The sequence below is a fragment of the Elgaria multicarinata genome, chromosome 1, assembly GCF_023053635.1.
Source record: "Elgaria multicarinata webbii isolate HBS135686 ecotype San Diego chromosome 1, rElgMul1.1.pri, whole genome shotgun sequence".
In the NCBI taxonomy this organism is placed as follows: domain Eukaryota; kingdom Metazoa; phylum Chordata; class Lepidosauria; order Squamata; family Anguidae; genus Elgaria; species Elgaria multicarinata.
Genome location: NC_086171.1, coordinates 180,164,997 through 180,185,742, shown reverse-complemented (window position 1 = coordinate 180,185,742; position 20,746 = coordinate 180,164,997). Strand labels below are relative to the sequence as shown.

The following is a 20,746-nucleotide window of genomic DNA, read 5'->3' as shown; positions in this document are numbered from 1 at the left end:
AGTCGTTAAACTAAGAAGTTTTCTTCTTTCGTCCATAGTCAAAATTCTTAACCTTTGACCTTTCTATTGTGACACTTGATGCTCCAAGGCTTCTCGCGAGAGTCTTGGGTGCTAAGGGAAGATAAGGCTTTAAGATGAGGCTACACAAACAACATCTTATTCTCGCGAGTTGCTAGACGAGTTTCTCGGAGATACCTTTCCTCGCGATAAGTCCTTTGTTAGAGCTGGCGTTCGCATTACGTCCAAGACTTCATGTGTTGAAGTCTCGCGAGAGCCCGTGCAGCGAGCTTTGGGCATCCCCACATCTACTGCGCGGACCCACCTCCAAGCATCAGGACGCGGCGGGCGCCATTTCAGGGAGCAGTCGCTTTTACTAGAGCCGAGTCTGAATCTCCCTGTTGTGGAGCTTCCCCGGCTTTGGCCTTCCTCGTAGAATTTTTCGAGGCCGAGGCTACTCGTAGCTTTTCTTCTAGCCACAGACGGGAGAATTTTGCGGTTTGGGGGCCCAACCCTCGCCACAGCACATCCGGAGCCCAGAGCAAGCAAACAACGGTAGAAGCAGCAGCAGCCGCCCGCCTCACAGACACCTGAGCTAGAAGCGCGACCCCCGGCAGCGCAGGTAACTGCCTTTGCCTCGTCGGGCGCCCTCTAATTCGGGCGATTCGGGGGTGGGGCCGCGCGCGTCCCGCGTCCCGCAGGGCTTGAAGGCGGCCCTGCTTTGACGTTAGTTAGGCCTTGTCGCGTGAGGGCCCACCTCTTTTTCTGCTGCCTTTGGAAGCGCCTGAGTCTGGCCTGCCGGGCTTGGTGTTCAGTTCCTAGATTGTGGGGAGGTATGTTCACCTCTGTTTTACGAGGGGCGCGGGGGGAAGTCAGTTGGTATGATCGGTTGGGGATTTTGTTCGTATGCCCACCCGTAAGGGTTCGCGGACGAGAACGACCTTTCTCACCCTCGTGATGATGGCCCGGGTACCTCCCTCCACAAGATGTCTAACTATTTCTTTATTACTTTAGATATTCTCACGGGAAGGGCCTTAAGACTTCGCAGTATGTGCTGTGTGTTTACGAAAGGCTGGTGACCCGAGAGAATAAGAGCGCTCGATAAAGAGCCAACGTAATAACTGTTGGAGAGGAGGAAGCCTGTTTACTACTCTGTTGGTTTTTAAGCAGATTGGGCTGAAAACGGAGAACTGGGAGGGGGAAATGGATGGATTTATTTTTTTCCTGCTCGATTTTCTGGGTTTCTGTTTGTTTTGGTTCCCCCCCCCCCCGATATTATTTCGTTGCAATAATTGTTCGGTCAGCTTGCAAATAAATAGACCTTTAATACTGCCTAGAAACATAATCTAAAATCTTTGGTCATCCAGCCACCAATCTCCCGCCCCTCCCCCGCAAATTATTTCTGACACGTGAAAATTTTCAGAAGCAGATTGTGAAGTGGTTGTTTGTGAGGGGCCTAGTTCTTTAAAAAAACGTAGAAATGCTACTGGGCTAGTACAAGCCCCTTTTGTGAGCCTGTGGCTGCTATCCAATACCGGTTTACCTGGTAATAAGCTCTATTGAACTAAATGTGATTTACTTTTGAGTAGAGATATATGGGATTGCAATTGTAAGGAGTTCTGGATTCTAGCCTAAATGTCCAGAATTCTCAGCAGAAAGTGCTGGTAGATACTAGTCAGCGTTTCCCCCCTGAATTACCTGGAAAGTAAATACCCATTCTGTTTGGCTGATAGTCACACATACTTATAACTTGGTACAAAAGTACAGTACGTGATCTATTGTGACATACTTGTAATGCTTGAAACAGGAAGTCAGGTAGTAGCCTTTTACAAAGGTAGGCTTACAATTTGAGTGTTTGACAGAGAACTCTAGATTGAGTTTGAAGACAATGTAACATTACAAAACAAGATTTTTTTTAAAAAAATGTATCCTGTAAATTGAGCATCTTGAATTACTCCCATCAGTTTCTCTTCACCCTTAATTACATAGCTTGGAATGTTTGTATTTTTATGTACTTGGGCTAAATCAATATTGATACTATCGATATTGATTCTTCAGAAGCCCAGCTTCTAGCTTATCAGAAAACTGTAATATTTAATATATTGTGTTTATGCATTCTATTTTTCAAATTTATTTATGAAATTATATCCCATCTCTCAATTCTCAAAAGGGCCTCCAGAGTGGCATTGGTTGAACGGTATGGTATTCTTCATGGGCATGTTATTTGATGTTGTCTTGCTGGCCTGGCTCCTTTGAACTATGGTAAAGACCAAAGTCTTAAGCAGATGGTATCCTACTAACTAATGCATTTCCCAAACTTCCAGTACAATAATAGTTAATTTCTGATTGCTAAAAGTGCTTCATGATTTCAGTAATCCTAACAACCACCTTTTGATTTTGGCCAGTATTATCCCTATATGGGATAATATAATGGAAGGAAGAGAGAATGAGGTTTTAGTTGACATTTGAACATGCACTTCCAGCTCATGCCCATAACCACTTGGCTACATCAGTTGAGCTTTGACTAAGAATTTCAGTCGTGTGTGAGTGTCAAACCAGAGTGAACAAATGTATACTTAGTTCCTTGTTGAGTTTTCTTTATGTTTCAAACTTAAAGTGGGATTGAATAAACCTGTTGGGCAGACTAATTTTGGTGCCTATAGTGGTCGCTGTGTTCCTTGAATATATAAGAGAACAGATACGCCAGTATGTGCTTTCACTCCTGTGGATGTTCCTTTTAATGTGTGTTTGCTTTCCAGATAAGGCATCTGTCTACAATATCTAACTGTGGTATTTTTTTAATACCAGTTTTTTTCTTTTTCATGGCATGACATTACTGTTTTAGTTATTGGCACTCTGACATCAGTATTATTCTGCCAGAGTATTTTAGCAAAACTTTGGAACATTGCTGTACTTCATGATCGTGACAAGTTATCTAGCACTTAAGATCACAGTTTGCTATTTGTAGAGGTTATTTTTTAAAAAACACACACAACAAATACAAGTCACACTAATTTGAGTAGTACTTTTGTGCTCTCTCGCAGATTTTCCTATGGAGTTGTCAACCTTTTATTCGCTTAAATGTTACTAGTTTTACTGCATTTTCATGGCCCATATTTGGATTTTTAATCATTGATGTTTCTGCTGTTAACTTTTGTTTATGGAATATTATATGGATGAAGCCAAATCTAGCCAATTGATGGACATAATCTTCAAACATGACCTTAACTCCTTTTTCTATACTTTGAAAGGTTTTCTAATACAGTTATATCTTCTTCTCCTTACCATAGAATTAATGGGTCAAACTGGAAAAATACATTTTAATCAGATTTTTAACAACAGTAAAACAGTAGAAAGCTTTTAAAAACGCATATTAAAATACAAGGTATTTGCAGATGCTGCTTTCCATGCAAAAGCTGCATTTTCAGATAAGTGTTTCTTTCTTGGGGATGTGGCATATGTTCTTAATTTTTCTATGGATTGAGTAACTCCCCTGTTACTTTCAGTCTTTCATTTTTTGAAGTCCTCTTTCAGAGTAACCTTTTTGCTCCAACTTGATTTAGACAGCATACTTTTCAAAGTAGGCATTGGCATTGTGTTACACTTAGTTGGATATCTATTTTTATTCATTGTAATCTGGTAGTGCAAGTGAGTTGTGCTCACTGAACTACAAATCGTGTACTATACACCACCAGATCTGGAAAAGATTGTGGTAGTTAGAGCTGTGCATTAAGGAAAATCTATTTGAAATTTAGTAATGGACTTCTTAACATATGTTAATGATCATGTGCTTCATCACATGGTGTTTCACCTCAATAAAAAAAATCCTAATATTTATAATACAGGAATTGTAAGTAGTAACTTATGGAAAAATTTAATCATAGCTATTCATTCCGTGGATTTTCTATTAGATGGCATAATTTAATCAAAGTCATCTCCTCCTGTATAAGGCTATATTTCAGTTCTCACACTGGGTGTCACATTCTATTGCTCTTTTGGTAATTCCATTCTCATTTAAGTACTTAGCCATATTATGACAAACTCATAATCTTACTAGTACCTTGTATTTTGGATCTGCATCAGTGGATTCCATACAAGAAATTATCTGGGTTCATTTGACTAATCTGTTTCGGATTTTTGACGCAAGGAGTCAATGATTCATTGCAGATTTTAAGGGAAGGGAAATTATCAGATTCATGAGGAACTCTAACCCGAAAGCTCTAATGAGCTTCATTATAGAGGTATTTCTTCCACAACATGGAGGTAAGGCATCAAAGCAAAATGGATCAGTTTCATAATTCTAAATAGATTTCTGGGAAATGTTTTTCATGAACAAATACTTGAGTTTGAATAAGGAATGCTTGCAGTGAAAATAAACTTCAGGTTCAGGTTATATATATCACACACACACTTGAGTATCATTTTTCATAAAGTTAAGTGGTTCAAGGATAGTAACTTGTTCAGTTTTTGAGAATTAGTATTGATCATGAATATAGAAAACTTGGTTCAAAAATTTTGATACTAGCTGAAATCAGATTTAATATGGGTGCTTTAAAATGTTCTTGTTTTGCTTTTAGGGGTTGCTTGGGGCCTGCGGCCTGTGTGTTGCTTGCCCGTTGACGAAGCCTGGGCTCGTCATGGTACACAGAAGTTGAGAAACCCTGCTGTAGAGCAACTGCTGTCTGAGCTGAATGCAGCAATTATTTTGTGAAATCTTGATCTATATTAGCCAGAAAGTCTACAGAGGATTATAATAGTATGTTGTAGCCTTCTAAAAGTAAAACATGACGACTTTGGGGTGGGTGGGAGTCATCAACTGATTGTTTTAAATACACAGATATTTCTGGATATCTTCTAAAACTTGTTATGGCTCCTTGAAGAAGGGAGTATAATACTAGATTTTAGTTTTTGCCATTAGTAAGCGTGCTTGTATGTAAGGTGGATAATTACAAAGTATTTCATAATCATGTGAGGATGGTTCAGTATTTCTCTGGTGATAAGAAAATATGTAGCCATACCACTATGTTTGGCTGAAGTTACTGCATACCTGCAGAGACCGTGTTTTGGGAAACACAGCTGACAGTCATTTGGAAGTGTGTGATGCAATTGTAGCTTTGTCACCATCAGAAGCATTAAATGCCTTGATAGTTTTTCAAAACAAGCTGGATAAGTACGTCCATGATTAAAGGATCTTGTTTTTCTTTCTAGGTGTCCTGAAAAAATGGCTGATGATATTGATATTGAAGCAATGCTTGAAGCTCCTTATAAGAAGGTGAGAAAACATACTAATAAGGTCTTTAGCAATATTCATTTAGCATTATTCATGAAACTACTGCTGAACTGTAAACTAACATCCCCGGAGCCCTCATGATTTATCATATTGGACGTGCGTTACATGTATCTTGCGAGTAACTATATGCTGTTAATGTAATTATATTGTGCAGTAGTTTCACTTCAGCGTGATGAATAAATGCCCATCTATCTCTCTTTGTAGACTTGCCTAACGATATCTCACCTCTACTCCCATGAATTCACCTTTGATTCCAGTGTGAACTGTCAATCATAAGGTAGTAATTGAGTGACGTATCGCTGTACCGTGGTCCCCCTAGGTAAAAACAAACAGACAACAGACAAAAAACACTCTCCTAAAAACGACCAGCTCAATTTTGGTATAGCAACAAGGTGAATGCAGTGGTTTGGGCAAATAGCAGGGTTCCAAGAATAAACTCTTCCCCAAGTTCTTGGCAAGCAAATATTTAGTCTGCTTAATGCAAGAAGAGTGACTACTTTTTAAAAAGATAGGCGGGTGATTAATCTGTAACAGGACAGGTGGCAATCAGCTGTTGTGTGAAAGACCTTTCCAAAATTCTTGGATCCCTGAATAGTTCACAATTTAGTAAAAGTAAAACAAATTATTGCAGTCTACCATACATTGTGAAAGAGTACTCTTCTATTTACTCACTTAATTTTAGAAACTTTGATATAATTTCTCCGTTTCTGAATATTTGATACCTAGGTTCAGATCAGCAACTGTATTTAGTTTTTCACCAAATCTTGGTGAAACTGTTAAATTATGCATGCAGTAGCACTGGCTTCATAAACCTCTATATAAGTAATGTAGCAGTTGAACTCATGGTGTAACTGGTGTGATAACTACAATAAACATAACTGCAACTGTTAGTTCACTTTGGAATACATTTAGTGCAGCTACATGGTATGAGTTTTGGACAAGTGCTTGTAACCTTTTAAATTTTCATGTTTTAGTTTTATATAATATTTAGTAGCTACTTAATATTTTGAAACAAATCATAATTTGTAATGTTAAGAATCTTGTGTGCTAGTTTAACATGGATATTTTCCATGTAAACAGGTATGGAAATAGGGAATATTTAGGCTGGACTGGTTGGATTATTGATGACTGACTTGGGAGTCGACGTTACTAAAGCAGTGTGAATCCCTGTTTGCTTCAGGGCGAGATGTGTGACAGAGGTGGCATCAAGCTCTTACAGTCCCAACCCTCCAACGAAAATGGGCGAAGATCTCAGGAATGGCATCGGTCACAGGAAATCGATAGTGGCTGGCTGCTAGCATGGCCACTTGGGGCTTAGGCAGAGATATAGCCTTGGTACTGGTCAAAAGGGATTATATAGTACATGAAAGTGCTTTTAAACATGAAACTTCTTTTTTTACATTTTATTCATTTAACCACTTGATGCTGAAAACCGCAGGATAATTTTAAGTCATTTAAGGACGTATGTACAATTTATTTATTTTTTAAAATAGTAATTCTTGTATTTATAATTGTATGACTTAAATATAAGCAACGAAGTGGTTGAACAAGTCTACATTAACTAGTAGCACGCCATATTAAATGTAAAACTTAGTATTAAATTTTTCGTTTTGTATTTTCTTATCCCTATTCCCATTACCCCTTTGACCACTTGAAATGTTTCCACTTCGTCCTCACGATGTTCTTCTATCAACCCTGCTTAGGATGAGAACAAATTGAGCAGTGCCAATGGCCATGAAGAGCGCAGCAAGAAGTAAGTGTTTGCTGTGTTTTTTTTAATTATGTAGCTCTGAGAAAACATTCCTGTCCTAGATCAATAACTGGCATCCAGCCTCCCTTCTAGTTGGTGGTCCTCAACTTTTAAGTAAGCTTATTATTTTATGTTCAGCATTCTATGGGAAAAGCATGAGCAGAATCCTTGCTTATTTCCAAAACTTCTGCCTGATACATTTTTAAGGAACTCAAGATAGCTCACAAAGTGATAGGTACAACTAAATATATCATAATAAAGCATGCACATAAATGTTCACTTTTTTAAAAAACAACAACAGTCCTCTGTCACCTTAAAGACTATGTGAATCTAACTTATGGTGTTATCAGTTTTCATAGGTGAGTCTACATCAGACGAAGTAAGTTCTTGACTGCTAAAGCTCAGATCACAATAATTCAAATTAAGATTTGAAGCATCATTGAAATTGATTTTTCTATTCCAGGGCGAACATAGTCTAAGTTGATCTTAATAATTGATTCCAAGGGAATTGTTAGTTCTGTTACAGCAGCCACAATGAAGGCACTGCCCTGAGGCCCACTCAGTCTCACATTTCTTAATGACAGAATTCTTGGGTAGTCTTGGCATTAGAAAATGAAAACTAACTTAACATAACAGTGACATCTAATGAAACAGATTTGATAATAGTCAGCCTTGCAGAACGATTTCACAGAATGTGGCCCTCCTTGTGGAAATGTGTGGGGTGTGTTCCTTTATATCAGGGGTGCAGAATTTCAGGTCCTTGGACCCAATCGAACTCTCTGGGTTTCCCCAGATGGCCATGCCACTTTCCCCCAACTGCCAAACATTTGGTGGTTTCTTGGCTTTTGTTCATTTCCCCCCATTCTAAAAGATTGAAATGCCTCTCCTAAGGCATAATTACTGGCAGCGAGAGCTTTAAACTAAAATATCCTGGTATTATTTTGTATTTTGGTCCTGCTTACCACTGGAATGCAGCCCCCAAGAGCTTCTCTAAAATGGAATTAGGCCTTTGGACTGAAAGAATCAACGCCCCTGCATTAAGGTGCAGCAAGGTTCCTGCAAGTGGCAGCATCCCAGCATTATACCTGCTGTATATAAATTTATGTTTACAGTACAGAAATAACACAACCTGAAATATACCTAGAGAAAAACCTGATGTAGCTTGCCTTATTAATGCAGAGGCAGCCTGAATCAGAAAAGAAAAGAAATCCTCACACCACAGTATTTGATAGTGGGAGTAATGGGTAGTGAAAGTAATGGATCATTTTTAGAAAGTGGGGCACTGCTATAAAATGGTAGGAAGGGGGAACCCTGTTCTTTTTTCATTCTCCCCTGCCCAAATTTCTCCACCAGCCTTGTTAGCCATTATTGTTTTCAATCTGTAAATCTGCTGAATCTCATCAATAATGTTTATTGTTTTTACTACATAAGCTCTCTAAAATGATTGTATTGGAAAAACTGAAAGTTAAATTATATCTTAAGACTGCAAACCACTAAAATAAGTTGCCGATGTTGTATATTGTTCCCAGCCTCAATCCAGAGGGAGAGGCGGGTAAGAAATAAATTTAATTTATTATTATTATTATTATTATTATTATTATTATTATTATTATTATTATTATAATAATATATATATAAAGGAAATGGTGTAATAGGACTGTGGATATAAGAGAAGTCTCTCTTAAAAGACAGGGCTGTTTTTGTAACTTGTAACTATCTTTAATGGTGTGTTCATGCCAGCCGCTACTGCAGTAAATGGCTCTGCTTGGATGTATTAGCATATGTCCCACAGGAAATTACACACCAGATCCTTTAAAATTTTTGCACAATAGGTTTGAGTTATTCTAGTAGTAGTTTATTTCAGGAAACGTGCATGTACACGTCTCACAGTAGACCTTGCAGTAAAATTATTTGAACTCTTTACTGTAGCCTGTTTTAACTGCAACACAGCCTGCAAACCATAGCTCTGTCTTGCAGCAAAGAGAGACTAAGGAACTGCTAAGGAACTGGCCAGTCAATCTCCCTCTCATTAAAAGATACTTTGATGGGAAGATGCTAACTTATCTCTTTGCTGCTTATCCTAGGTGTTGGAGGAAGGTTCTGCCTTTTCTCAACTTGAAGACTTAGTAAGAGGATTTGTTTTGTACCCCACTGGGTGAAGAGGGGAAAAAAAAGGGGGGGGGATGTTCCACTGTTAAGGAATAATTTTTTCCTTATTAGATTTATGTAGCTAATAGTCTCACTGACATTGGGCTGAATGTTTTCTGCAGAATTTCATACTATTTTCCCCCTTTCACAATGTATTTAAAGCAAGGGTGGGCAACTTGTAGGCCAAAACATCTGGAGAGCACCAAGTTGCATACTGTTGATTTAAAGGCACAGTAATTTTATCCTGTTGGTTCGTGTGGGACTTTAACTTCCCACTCTTTGCTTCATTTGAGGTCCAAAAGACACAAGATGACTAAAGTGATCAGAATATAATAGAATAATTAGTCCAAGTCTCATGAAAAAAAATCCGTATAGATGGTACAAAACATGTTTAAAATACATGAAAAAGGAGATCAAATTTCATTCATAGATTATTTACGAAGCCCAGAGTTTGGGCCCATCTGCAGCACGTTATACATCAAAACTTTTCCCATTTAGCTTGCTCTCAGGTACTATGCATTACATAGCCATATGTTTATATTGGTAATATTTTGACTTAGAAATATTACAGCTCCCCTCTCTACTTTTTGGTACTAGTGCTCGCAATTCCTTGGAGATGTGTGTCCCATTTTAAAGCCTGGCAAAGTAGCAAATGCATGAGTGCTTTATGATGACTGTATGTGTTTAAATGTTTGAATTAGTTTTATGTATTTTATGGTGTTTTTATTTGTGTTGTACTCCACCTCGATCCAGAGGGAGAGGCGGGTAATAAATAAATATATTATTATTATTATTTACATGGGAAAACAGCATTATTTGGTTTAATAATAAGATCACAATGAAATAGCATATGCATAATAGCACATACAAATAGAATACCTAACAGGTTTACAAGTCAATGGAAAGCCTGTAATTTGCCACATAAAAAGAAACCTTCAGTAACAAAAAAAAAGATTAATGCACAAAAGTGATAATCACCCTATCTGGTTTAATTAGTAATTACATCAGAAGGAGAAGAAATCTATAGTTTAAAATATTTATCGTAGTTACTGTACTCTGCTCTTACATAGGGCTCCCAGTAGTTTCCCATGTAAGGGACAGATAAGGTAAATTCCCAGTTAGCTTCAGCAGTGTTGCAGTGACAGTTTTTGCTATCATAGGCAGTAGGCCCAGGAAAACATACTTTAATTTCCTTGTTCTGAATTCAAACCATCCTACTATTAGTTTTATCAGACACATCTCATTCTGAATTGTCAGACATGCCAACATGGGAAGGGGCATAATGCTTACCAAGTTATTATTATTATTATTATTATTATTATTATTATTATTATTATTTATATAGCACCATCAATGTACATGGTGCTGTACAGAGTAAAACAGTAAATAGCAAGACTCTGCCGCATAGGCTTACAATCTAATAAAATCATAGTAAAACAATAAGGAGGGGAAGAGAATGCAAACAGGCACAGGGTAGGGTAAGCAGGCACAGGGTAGTGCTTCATTATAGTAGCCTGGTAATTGCCCTTTTGTAGTGTTGGTGTAGAGCAGGGCTGCAGACGTTTAGACCCATGGGCGAAATCCAGCTCCCTGGGATTCCACAGATGGCCATGCCCCTGTCATCTTTCCCCAACCGTTTGGTGTTTTCCTGGTTTGTGTGCAGGTTTTTCCATAGTAAAAAGGTTGAAATGCTTCTCCTAAGGCTTAGTGCCAGTAAGAACTTTAAGCTAAGATGATGGTGGTTTTTTGGTTTTTTTTGGTATTTTGGTCCTACCATGTTTTGCCTTCGGCTCTGTCCTTTACTGGAATGCAGTCTTGAGAGCTTTTCTGAAATTGAATTCAGCCCTAAGGCTGAAATACTTCCAAACTCATGGTGTAGAGTATTGTGAATAGGTAGCATGGCCTTAGGAAGTGAAGATAATGCTCATAATGTTTGATACCCATTTCACATTTCCATATAATCAGTTTTGGGTGTCGTCCTGCACATGAGTACAATGTGGTTACACTTTAGGGCTTACTGTCACTAAACTCCCATGGTTTGCATGGTAGTGACAATGAATACCCTTGCCTGTAGATTGGATAGCTCCAGTCTTCCACATAGTATGTAAAAGTTTTCTGAAGTAACTCTTTATTCATATGATCAGAAAGGAGCTTTTTCACTGAATTATGGTTCTTTACTCCTTTTCAAATATTTAATAGCTTCAGAACAGTAGTCTGTTCAGCAACACTTTCATTCTTTATGCTGATAGGTATGTTCTCTCTGCCAGAGTTCCAACAAGTCCATTTATGCTTTGTTGCATGCTTAAGCCTGTTCAGTAAATAAACTACAAACCTATCAAATGTTGAAGGAAGATTACATCGTTATCTTTCTGTATAATCATCAACAAGGCAGTGTTCATTTCTGGACAGAAGAGACTTTGATTTATTTGGATTTGTCAAAGTACAGTTGGGTACTACAAAGACAGTATGAAATGACTCCCAAAGAGTAGGGCAATGCACCATGTACATTGATGGTGCTATATAAATAAATAATAATAATAATAATTCCCTGAACTTCTCCTATGGTGGCCTATTCAAAGTCTTGACTAAGAGTTTCTGGATGCATTGCAAACTGTATACTTGTTCAACTTTTTTCCATATGGTCTCAAAATACCAATCTGATTTGGCTATTGTAATGATGTCAAGAACCTCTAAATTTCTGAGATTGCATGCTCTTATTTACTGCATTGTACTATAATTATAATGGTAACCATTCAGAACCATTCAAAAATCCTTAAATAAATAAATTAAATAAATTAAAAAAAAAACACTGTACATTCGCTAGAATGTGTAACTCATTCAGTGTATCTGAAGTCCAGTGATCTCCAAATTCTTTTTCAAATACTTCTAAAAGTGATAAGCAGGTGTGAAATCACTAAGATGTACTATCAGACATCTTTTATTTATTTATTTACAATATTTATATACCGCTCCCCATTGAAAATTTTGGAGTGGTGTATAAGATAAAAAGAAATAAAAACAGAATAATGGTGTTTCTGCCTGTTGAATAGATTTGTTTTGCATATCTGTTCAGAACAAGATCTTCTGGGTAAAAGCTATCTTTCGTAATACTAATTCTCCATGTTTGTGATCCCTCAGTTACTGGAAGAGGAAAGAACAGGTTTGGAAATACAGTGGCTTTGATTACCAATGTAAAAATATGTCCAGATGCTGTCCAGATGCATTTTTGATAGTTGTGAGACTTACAGTGACATGATATGGACATTTTTATTTGCTTGTTATGAAATGGAAGCTGCTTAATTTATAGTGATTAGTTAGCCTGTTATGTATTCTATTGCTGCACACAGTAGCGTTGTGTATGTTTTTCTATAATGCTGCTATTAAGCCAAATTAGAAGTTATTTTAAAATTACAATGGCTGCATGTGTTTTCATCAGTTTCATGCAGTCATTTCTCATTTTAAAATAAATTGTAAGTGCTTGTACCTACTGTTGTAGTTTAAATGGTACATGCTTCTGCAAGGATCTCTTGAGTGCTAGTACCAATAGGTGAATAGCTGGTGGTAATTTAGCCCCAAAAAGTTACTTCCATAGAGAGAGTGCTGACTACTGTTTATTACCTGATAGCAAGCTAAATGGGGAAAACTTTGGTTGCAGCAAATGGACCAAAAAGCCTGGCTCCACAAATAATTTTTATCCATAAACAATTAGTAAAGCATACTATCATGCATATCACACAGGCACCTTCCAATTGCATCTGTTCGTTATTTTGTGTTATTGTGAATCTCTTACAGTCATCTTCATCCCAATTAGCCTTAGATCAAGCAATACCTGGGAACATTATTGCCCTAAGCACTTTGCACCCTATTGGTTTAAAGACGTGTTAGATGTGTGTCTTAAGTGCATCCTAACCAAAGCAAAAACCCTCCTCACAAGAACTTTGGCAGAGAACTTCAAGTCCAAGATCAATGAGTCTGTAAGCTACAAAAATCTACTTTGAAAAAATAGTTCCTTGGACTAAAGCAAAATAATGAATGTTGCCTCATGGTGGACTGGTTGTTGAGGAAGCTTGCAGCGTGCTTTCTCTTCATAGCCAAAATAAGCAATAGCTGTGACTGGTCCCTATGCTTGCCTGGAGATGAATATAAGGACTGCTCCTTTCTGTTGCAAAAAGCAACCCAGGGAACTGGGTTACTTTTTCTAGGAAGTGGATTGTCATGGCAAAGGGAAAGAGATGTGGGGAGAGCAAGGGGTTTTGTCCTTTTCAGTGCAGCAATTAGCTATTGACCAAAAAATGAAGCAAGATATGGAACTTCAGCTAAACACAAGCTAAAGTTGTATATGAACTTGAATTTACTCTGTTTTGAAGAGACATTTGAATATAAAGGGATGGCTTTATTTTCTTGGTTTGTGTCTTAAGTTTCACAACAGGGTATTCCTAAATCCATCAGGGTATTCCCAAATTAAAGTTTACTTGGAAAAATCCTTTAGATTGTTAAACTTCAGTTTAATGACTTGAGAGTTGACATGTGGCGTACTTAAGAAACAATGGGCCATTTGTTCTTCCTAATAATTGGATATGAAAATCGGTTGAAGCTTTAAGTGTAATAATGCAGTTATGTTTTCAGAGTTCCCTTTAACTCTACCATAGGAGTACTCATAGTTGCCCAGAGACAATTTTTTACTCTCCACAGAGGATCATAAGTAGTTAATTGCAAACTGCCATTTTTAAATCTGTCCTGACATTTTAACATGTATGCCTAGTGCATAGCTGCTGCAAGAGTCCATAATATTTTTAAAAATAATTGAAACATAATCAAAATTAAGCTTTGTAAAATAGCCCTTTAAACGATAACTTTAAGCTACTGGGCTTGTAGGTTCCAGGTACAAATTTTGGTGTTACACAATTCCTCAAATAACGGTTTCCTCCTAAATGATTCAGTTGATAACCTGGACATTTCCCTTGGGGAAGGGGAATATTGGCAAGATTCTATGTGGTTAATCCTGTATTGGCAGGTTGTGGTTTGGGAATCTGAGGAGGGTTGCTTCCTATAAGGATGTCTCTTGTGGATATCTAACACAGGATCCCTGGCTGCAGAGAGGAATGCCATCCATATATCTGTCTAATATCAAGCTAGGTAATCTGTTTAGGTTTAAGTTGATTATTCAGCCTATGAATTACTGGAATTTTAATTAGCCTATGGATTACTGGAATTTTAAAGCAGGTGGGCAGAAAGTAGATTCCTGGGTGACTTACAATAGACCTGCAAGGGTTTCTGACTCACAATTATTTAATGGTAGCAACAACAAAAGGACTGCTTCCCACCCCCTTATATTACTGAAACAAAGCTGGGGTGGGTGTGGAATTGGGAGTGTTTTTTTGTGTGAGAAGACTGTGACCTCATTTCTGCTACTGAAAGGAAATTTCTGGGCTGTGGTATCTTGTCAAAGGCATTTCCCCCCTTAATTATAGTTGTATTTCTGCCCCTATCTGGTGGAGCCACTAGTTTGCAACTGGCTCCAGTTGGTGGACCTAAAGGTGCTTGGGAAAAAGTAGATTCTGCAAGCCAGAAGTTTGCCCACACATGCTTTAAAGTTTAATATGTACACAAGTCCCAAAGCCCAAAACACTTATTTTTAGGGAATAGATTTGTGTCATTTGGGCATATCATAAAATTCCTCTGAGTCTCTGTGTCAGTTTCATTTTCTTGAATCTAAATAACTGAACAGAAGAATAAAATTACTTCTGTTTGGTGAACTCTTGTGCAAGTGGTAGCAGAAAGCATCTCTTAGCTCAGTAACACAGCACATTAGGGGTTGTGTGTCCAGTATGAGTAAAAATGGAGAATTCTGTAGATAAAGCTGTAGCACAAACTATTATGCCATAAGATGGTCTCTGCTTGCACCAAGTTATCTTGCACCAAGATAACTTGGTGGAAGCAGAACAACTCTGGATTTGGGGTTACTTTTCTCATGCAGTGCTCTTCCGCTAGGTCGGAAACAGCCCTTCTGTGAATAGAAGAGGCTTTCCGCTAGTGGAAGGGCATCTTTGGATCCAAGCTACTGGATCCAGTGGAACTTACTCCTTCTCCGTTTTGGAACATACCTAATGCATGCAGGCAGTAGAGTGAAAATGTCTCATTAAATGAACAGTACAGAATCAACTATGAAGCTGACTTTTCTACGAATGAACTTGGTAGGTATGCTTATGTGTAGTATTTCTGTAGATTGTGTCTTGTGTCTTAATTCCCCCCTTCTTATTCTAGGAGGGAGATAGAACTTTTAACGATTGAGGCAGCAATACATTCACCCTGATTGAGGGTATAATTATGAATGTGTGTAGTTAGAGGACCTATACAAAATCAGTGGGTTCCTTTTGCTTGTAGGCATTGTATAAAACATACTAACCCACTTTAGAGAAATTTTCAAGAAATTATGGGGTAGTATCCAACAGGGCTAATGTGCTCATGCAGTTGACATAGTGCTAGGGTAAGTGACTTTTTATGGTTTTAATTGTGAACTGTCTATAGAGAGCCCCAGCAATATAAAAACATAATGAATGAATAAATAAATAATAAATAGCCTGATGTTAAGTTGCTTTTATTACTTGCTGCAGTCCAGATACCTGATTTTTTGTTGTCTGCCATGTTCAGGAGAAAAAAGAGCAAGAGCAGAAGTCGTAGTCATGACAGGAAGAGGAGTAGAAGTAAGGAACGCAAAAGAAGCCGTGAGCGTGAGAGGAAGAAGAGCAAAAGCCGAGAGAGGAAGCGCAGTAAAAGTAAAGAACGGAAACGCAGCCGTTCAAGAAGCAGAGAACGTCGATTCAGAGGCCGTTATAGAAGTCCTTAGTATGTTATATAAAGTTACCACTTAAGTTTTAACTTTTTCAGTGCTGAGTAAACAATCTGTTGAATAGGAGAGAATGTAACTGAGCCAAGTATAAGCTTTTTTTCCCCAAGAAGAAGTAACTATATTGGAATGGTTAATTTTTGTGGCAAAGGTGAATGAGCACCACTAACATAATGGCATGGTTTGCACAAAACGGTGACCCAGAGCATGGGTTGTTGTTTAATCGTGGGTTGGTTTAACTATCGGTTGTTAACCATGAACAGCTCAAGAAGAGAACTCATGGTTTGTTGTTGGTTGTGAACGATGAGCTGTTAACTTAAGAGCCATGCTGGATCAGACCATGTGTCCATGTAGTCCAGCACTCTGTTCACACAGTGGCCAACAGCTGTCAACCAGAAACTCACAAGTAGGACATGGTGCAACATCACCATTCCACCCGTGTTCCCCAGTGACTGGTGTGTATAGGCTTACTGCCTCTGATACTGAAGGTAGCACATAGTCTTCTCTAGGAATTTATCCAACCCCCTTTTAAGCCATCCACACTGGTGGCCATCACTACATCGTTTGGTAGTAACTTCCATAGTTGAACTATGCGCTTTGTGAAGAAGCACTTCCTTTTATCTGTCCTTAGTCTCTCACCAATCAGCTTCATGGGATGACCCCAGGTTCTAATATTTTGAGAAAAGGAGAAAAGTGTCTTCCTATCCACGTTCTCCACAGCATGCATACTTTTATACACTATCATGTCTCCCCTTAGCCTCCTTTTTTCCAAGCTAAACAGTGCCAGCTGTTGCAATCTTCCCTCATAGGTGAGATGCTTCTGTCCCTTTAGTTGCCCTTTTCTGCACTTTTTCCAGCTGTACACTATCTTTTTTTTAGGTGTGGTAACCAGAACTGTACACAGTATTTTAAGTGCGGTTTCACAATAGATTTGTATAAAAGCACTATGATACTGGCAGTTTTATTCTCAATTCCATTTTTAATAATGCCTAACATGGAGTTCACCTTCTTTACAGTGGCTGCACACTCGATTGGCATTTTCATCAAGCTGTCCACCACAATCCCAAGATCTCTTTCTTGGTCGGTAACTACCAGCTAAGATCCCATCAGTTTATACTTGAAGTTGGGATTTCTTGTTCCAACGCACATCACTTTACACTTAGTTACATTGAACCGCATCTGCCATTTGGATGCCCACTCTCCCAGCTTGAAGAGTTCCTTTTGGAGCTACTCACAATCCCTTTTTGTTTTAACCATCTTAAATAATTTGGTGTCATCAGCAAGCTTGGCCACTTCACTGCTCACTCCTAGTTCCAGATCATTTATGAACAAGTTGAAAAGCATTGGTCCCAATGCAGATCCCTGTGGGACCCCACTATTTAATTCCCTCCATTGGGAGAATTTACCATTTATTCCTATTCTCTGCTTCCTGCTCTTTAACCAGTTACAGATCCGTAAGAGGTCCTCTCCTCTTTTTCCATGACTGCTAAGTTTGCTCAGGAGTCTTTGGTGAGGGACTTTACCAACGGAATTTATCCAACTCCCTTTTAAGGCCATCCAAACTGGTGACTATCACTGCATCTTGTAGTGAATTCCATATTTAACTATATGCTGTGTGAAGAAGTACTTCCTTTTATTTGTCCTGAATCTCCCACCAATCTGCTTCATGGTATGAGCCCAGGTTCTAGTACTATGGGAGAGGAAGAAAAATGTTCATGATTAACAACTCAGACCGGGTTCAGATGACACAACAGCCCTCTGTGGGATAATTAACCCTCTGGGAACAACAGTGTGCTGTCCACCATTATGAATATGCAAGCCTCAACCTATTTTAGGGTTATGCGAGTGTTGTTTAACTCTGAAATAACGCATCACTGGCCAGGTTCACATGACATAACAAGCTGCAGCAGCCCTTGGCTGGGGCTTGCATATTTATAATAGGGGCTGGCACACACCGCAACTCCTCATAGGTAAATTAACCCAGAGTAGGCTGTCATGTCATGTGAACTGGCGCATAGTTAAATCATAGTGCAGGGTTTGCATGTAACGACAACCAATGAGCCAGATCAGTGTATCTCACAATGACAAAATGCTATCAAGTTAATTTCAGACATACTGCACATATCTTCCTTAGTTGTGTTCTGTTTGTGTTCAAAGCAAACTTAAGCATTCAGTTTAAGATGGTTCTTGCTAATGAGGAACATGCTTCGTAATACTTGCCTTTTTTTAAATCTAGTTCTGGACCCAAGTTCAACAGTGCCATCAGAGGAAAGATTGGCTTGCCTCACAACATCAAAATAAGGTTTAATTTTCTTCTTTTACTGTAAGCATTTAAGTTATTATATTGATGATTATTACACTAATATTTCTGTATCTGTCTTCTACAGCAGACGACGATCTAGGAGCAAAAGTCCATTCAGAAAAGACAAGAGTCCTGTGAGGTAGGCACTTAAATCCTCCTACTTAATTTTTAATTTTCTATGCAGTGTTTAATATTATAAGGTATTTCAATTGCTTTCTGTTCAGATTCCATTCATAGCTTTTGCCTTTTGGAAGTTAAATCGAATTTACATGTTTTGATATGTTGCTTCTGCACACCACTATTGTGCTAACCTGATATGATTGGAGAAGAATATAACCATTATTTGATAGTAATTGTAGTTGTTATCAAGTATTTGGATTTACCCACTGACATCCCACGTCCATGGAGACAGCCCCTCTGTTCAGAGAAGGAAGTCCTGGTCTGATTAGAGGGATTGCGCCAAGTCTCCCTGAACTAGGCTGTATAAAGCAGTGTGCAAGAGGACACAGTTGTCAGCCAAGCTGCATGAACTTCAGTCACAGTTGCTGCTTACAGAAACACTGCTATAATGTCAGCTATGTGGACATTTTGTAAGGGCAAGGTGGAGATACTATTTGGGGAGTAAAAGCATTTTGTAGTAGCTCCTTTCAGTACTAATGTTTAAGATTAATATTATAATTTGTGTTTAAAAGTGCTTTTTCTTTCTTTCTTAAATGTAATGTTCAGACAATGACACACATAATACTAGATATGGTACGCACCTGCAATGGTCAGTCTTCAATTTGCTAAGTGTCACTGCAGTTCTGTTGCTGCCCAGTGCTGTACTTATTATCTTTGTATGGATAGAGTATAGAAAGACATAAACCTGTAAAATGGCTGAATACATTCTTTCATTTCAGACATACACAACTATTAAAGTACGTTGAGGTTAAAAGCATTTCCTTTCTAATGCTGTGATTAGGTAAGGTGTACGTACTTAGAAGTATGTCCATTAAAATAACAGGCATTTCTAGGCATAGCTGCTTAGAATCAGGGTGCAAGACTGCTAAAACATCCTTTGTTACACCCAGTACCTCCTCCCATACTCTATTTTATATTTTCCATCTGTTTTACACATTAGTATATTGGGATAGAACTTCTACATTACAAAGGAAAGAGCAATGGAGCCCTTTCCTAAGGGGATTAAGTTCTGTTGCAGTTAAAATAATGAATTCTGAAACAGTGACCCATCTCATTAGAGGGAACTGTAGATATCTGGTGCATTTGAAAAACACCTGTCTGCCTTACTATAGAAGCATGTTCTATTCAAGTCTTATCTCTCCATCTGTGTTTGAGTGTAAATGGTCTTAATGGGTTTAGAATCTAATTTGTTCAAACTGTCTCTCTAAAATTTAAAATTGCTGATCATAACTACTACTTCATTTTTCAGAGAACCTATTGATAATCTTACTCCAGAGGAGCGGGATGCTCGAACAGTGTTTTGTATGCAACTTGCTGCAAGAATTAGACCAAGAGACCTAGAAGAGTTTTTCTCTACTGTAGGAAAGGTGAGGCATTAAGAACCACAAATTTATTCTGTGCCCTCCTCTATACTCTTTAAGTAAAAAAGCTGAGTGGATCTTGCCATGCTTTCTATATAGCTGATAGTTACTTAAATTATGTTGGCATATTTGAGATGGTTTGCAAGAATCAGCTACTGAAATTTTGAGCCAGATGTATGGAATCTCCAACACAGGGCCATGGTACAACAAGTTAAAAATAGAATCATGTGCGAATGACATTGTTCTTCACTGCTTTTCAGTATGTGTATATGTTGTAAAATCTCTGTCTGGCATGAGGTGATTTTTACATATTTTCTTACGTGGATATAGTTTGTAAAAATTTCAAAACATTAAGTAGTCCTGAATAAGAGCCCGAGATTTGAGGAAGTTGAGTTCTATTACATGTCCAATGGCATATGGATGTAAATGAGCCCTGCTAAAGTTTTGAGTTAGTTAAAACAATGTTTTAATGTTCAATTTTTCTAGGTCCGTGATGTACGCATGATTTCAGATAGAAATTCCAGACGTTCCAAGGGGATTGCTTATGTGGAATTTGTTGATGTTAGTTCAGTACCTTTGGCAATTGGATTAACCGGACAGCGAGTGTTGGGAGTACCAATTATTGTACAAGCATCTCAAGTAAGTTGATGCTGAGATATCTTCTACCTCTCATAAGTTCAGTAAACCTTACTTCATGAACTGAATCTTTGAGACTTTAATACATGTATCCTGAGTTTCATTGTGATGTGTACATAAGGTTGGGAACCAAAGAGAATAATTTTGGCTAATAAAGGAGCTTATAATAAAGGCTTGAAATGTTTTTGATTTTTATTCTTTGTAGTGTCAACCTGTGCCATATCTCAAACTGCTT

General features: G+C 38.1%; 1 protein-coding gene across 4 annotated transcripts in view; it reads left to right on the top strand.

Annotated features, from left to right (window-relative positions):
- Positions 1 to 316: 316 nt before the first annotated feature.
- The window catches only part of RBM39 (RNA binding motif protein 39), a 32,376-nt gene continuing 11,946 nt past the window's right edge, over positions 317 to 20,746 (top strand). Inside the window, exons 1-10 of one of the 4 annotated variants that reach the window (XM_063144683.1) lie at positions 317 to 619; positions 5,206 to 5,269; positions 5,492 to 5,564; positions 6,468 to 6,622; positions 6,991 to 7,040; positions 15,837 to 16,031; positions 18,269 to 18,334; positions 18,420 to 18,473; positions 19,764 to 19,881; positions 20,362 to 20,514. In XM_063144683.1, the coding sequence (XP_063000753.1) occupies positions 6,587 to 6,622; positions 6,991 to 7,040; positions 15,837 to 16,031; positions 18,269 to 18,334; positions 18,420 to 18,473; positions 19,764 to 19,881; positions 20,362 to 20,514 (672 nt within the window). In that variant the 5' untranslated portion in view covers positions 317 to 619; positions 5,206 to 5,269; positions 5,492 to 5,564; positions 6,468 to 6,586. Of the gene's footprint in view, positions 620 to 5,205; positions 5,270 to 5,491; positions 6,623 to 6,990; positions 7,041 to 15,836; positions 16,032 to 18,268; positions 18,335 to 18,419; positions 18,474 to 19,219; positions 19,296 to 19,763; positions 19,882 to 20,361; positions 20,515 to 20,746 lie in introns of those variants that run through there. The other 3 variants (XM_063144674.1, XM_063144664.1, XM_063144691.1) reach the window with 3 other exon arrangements.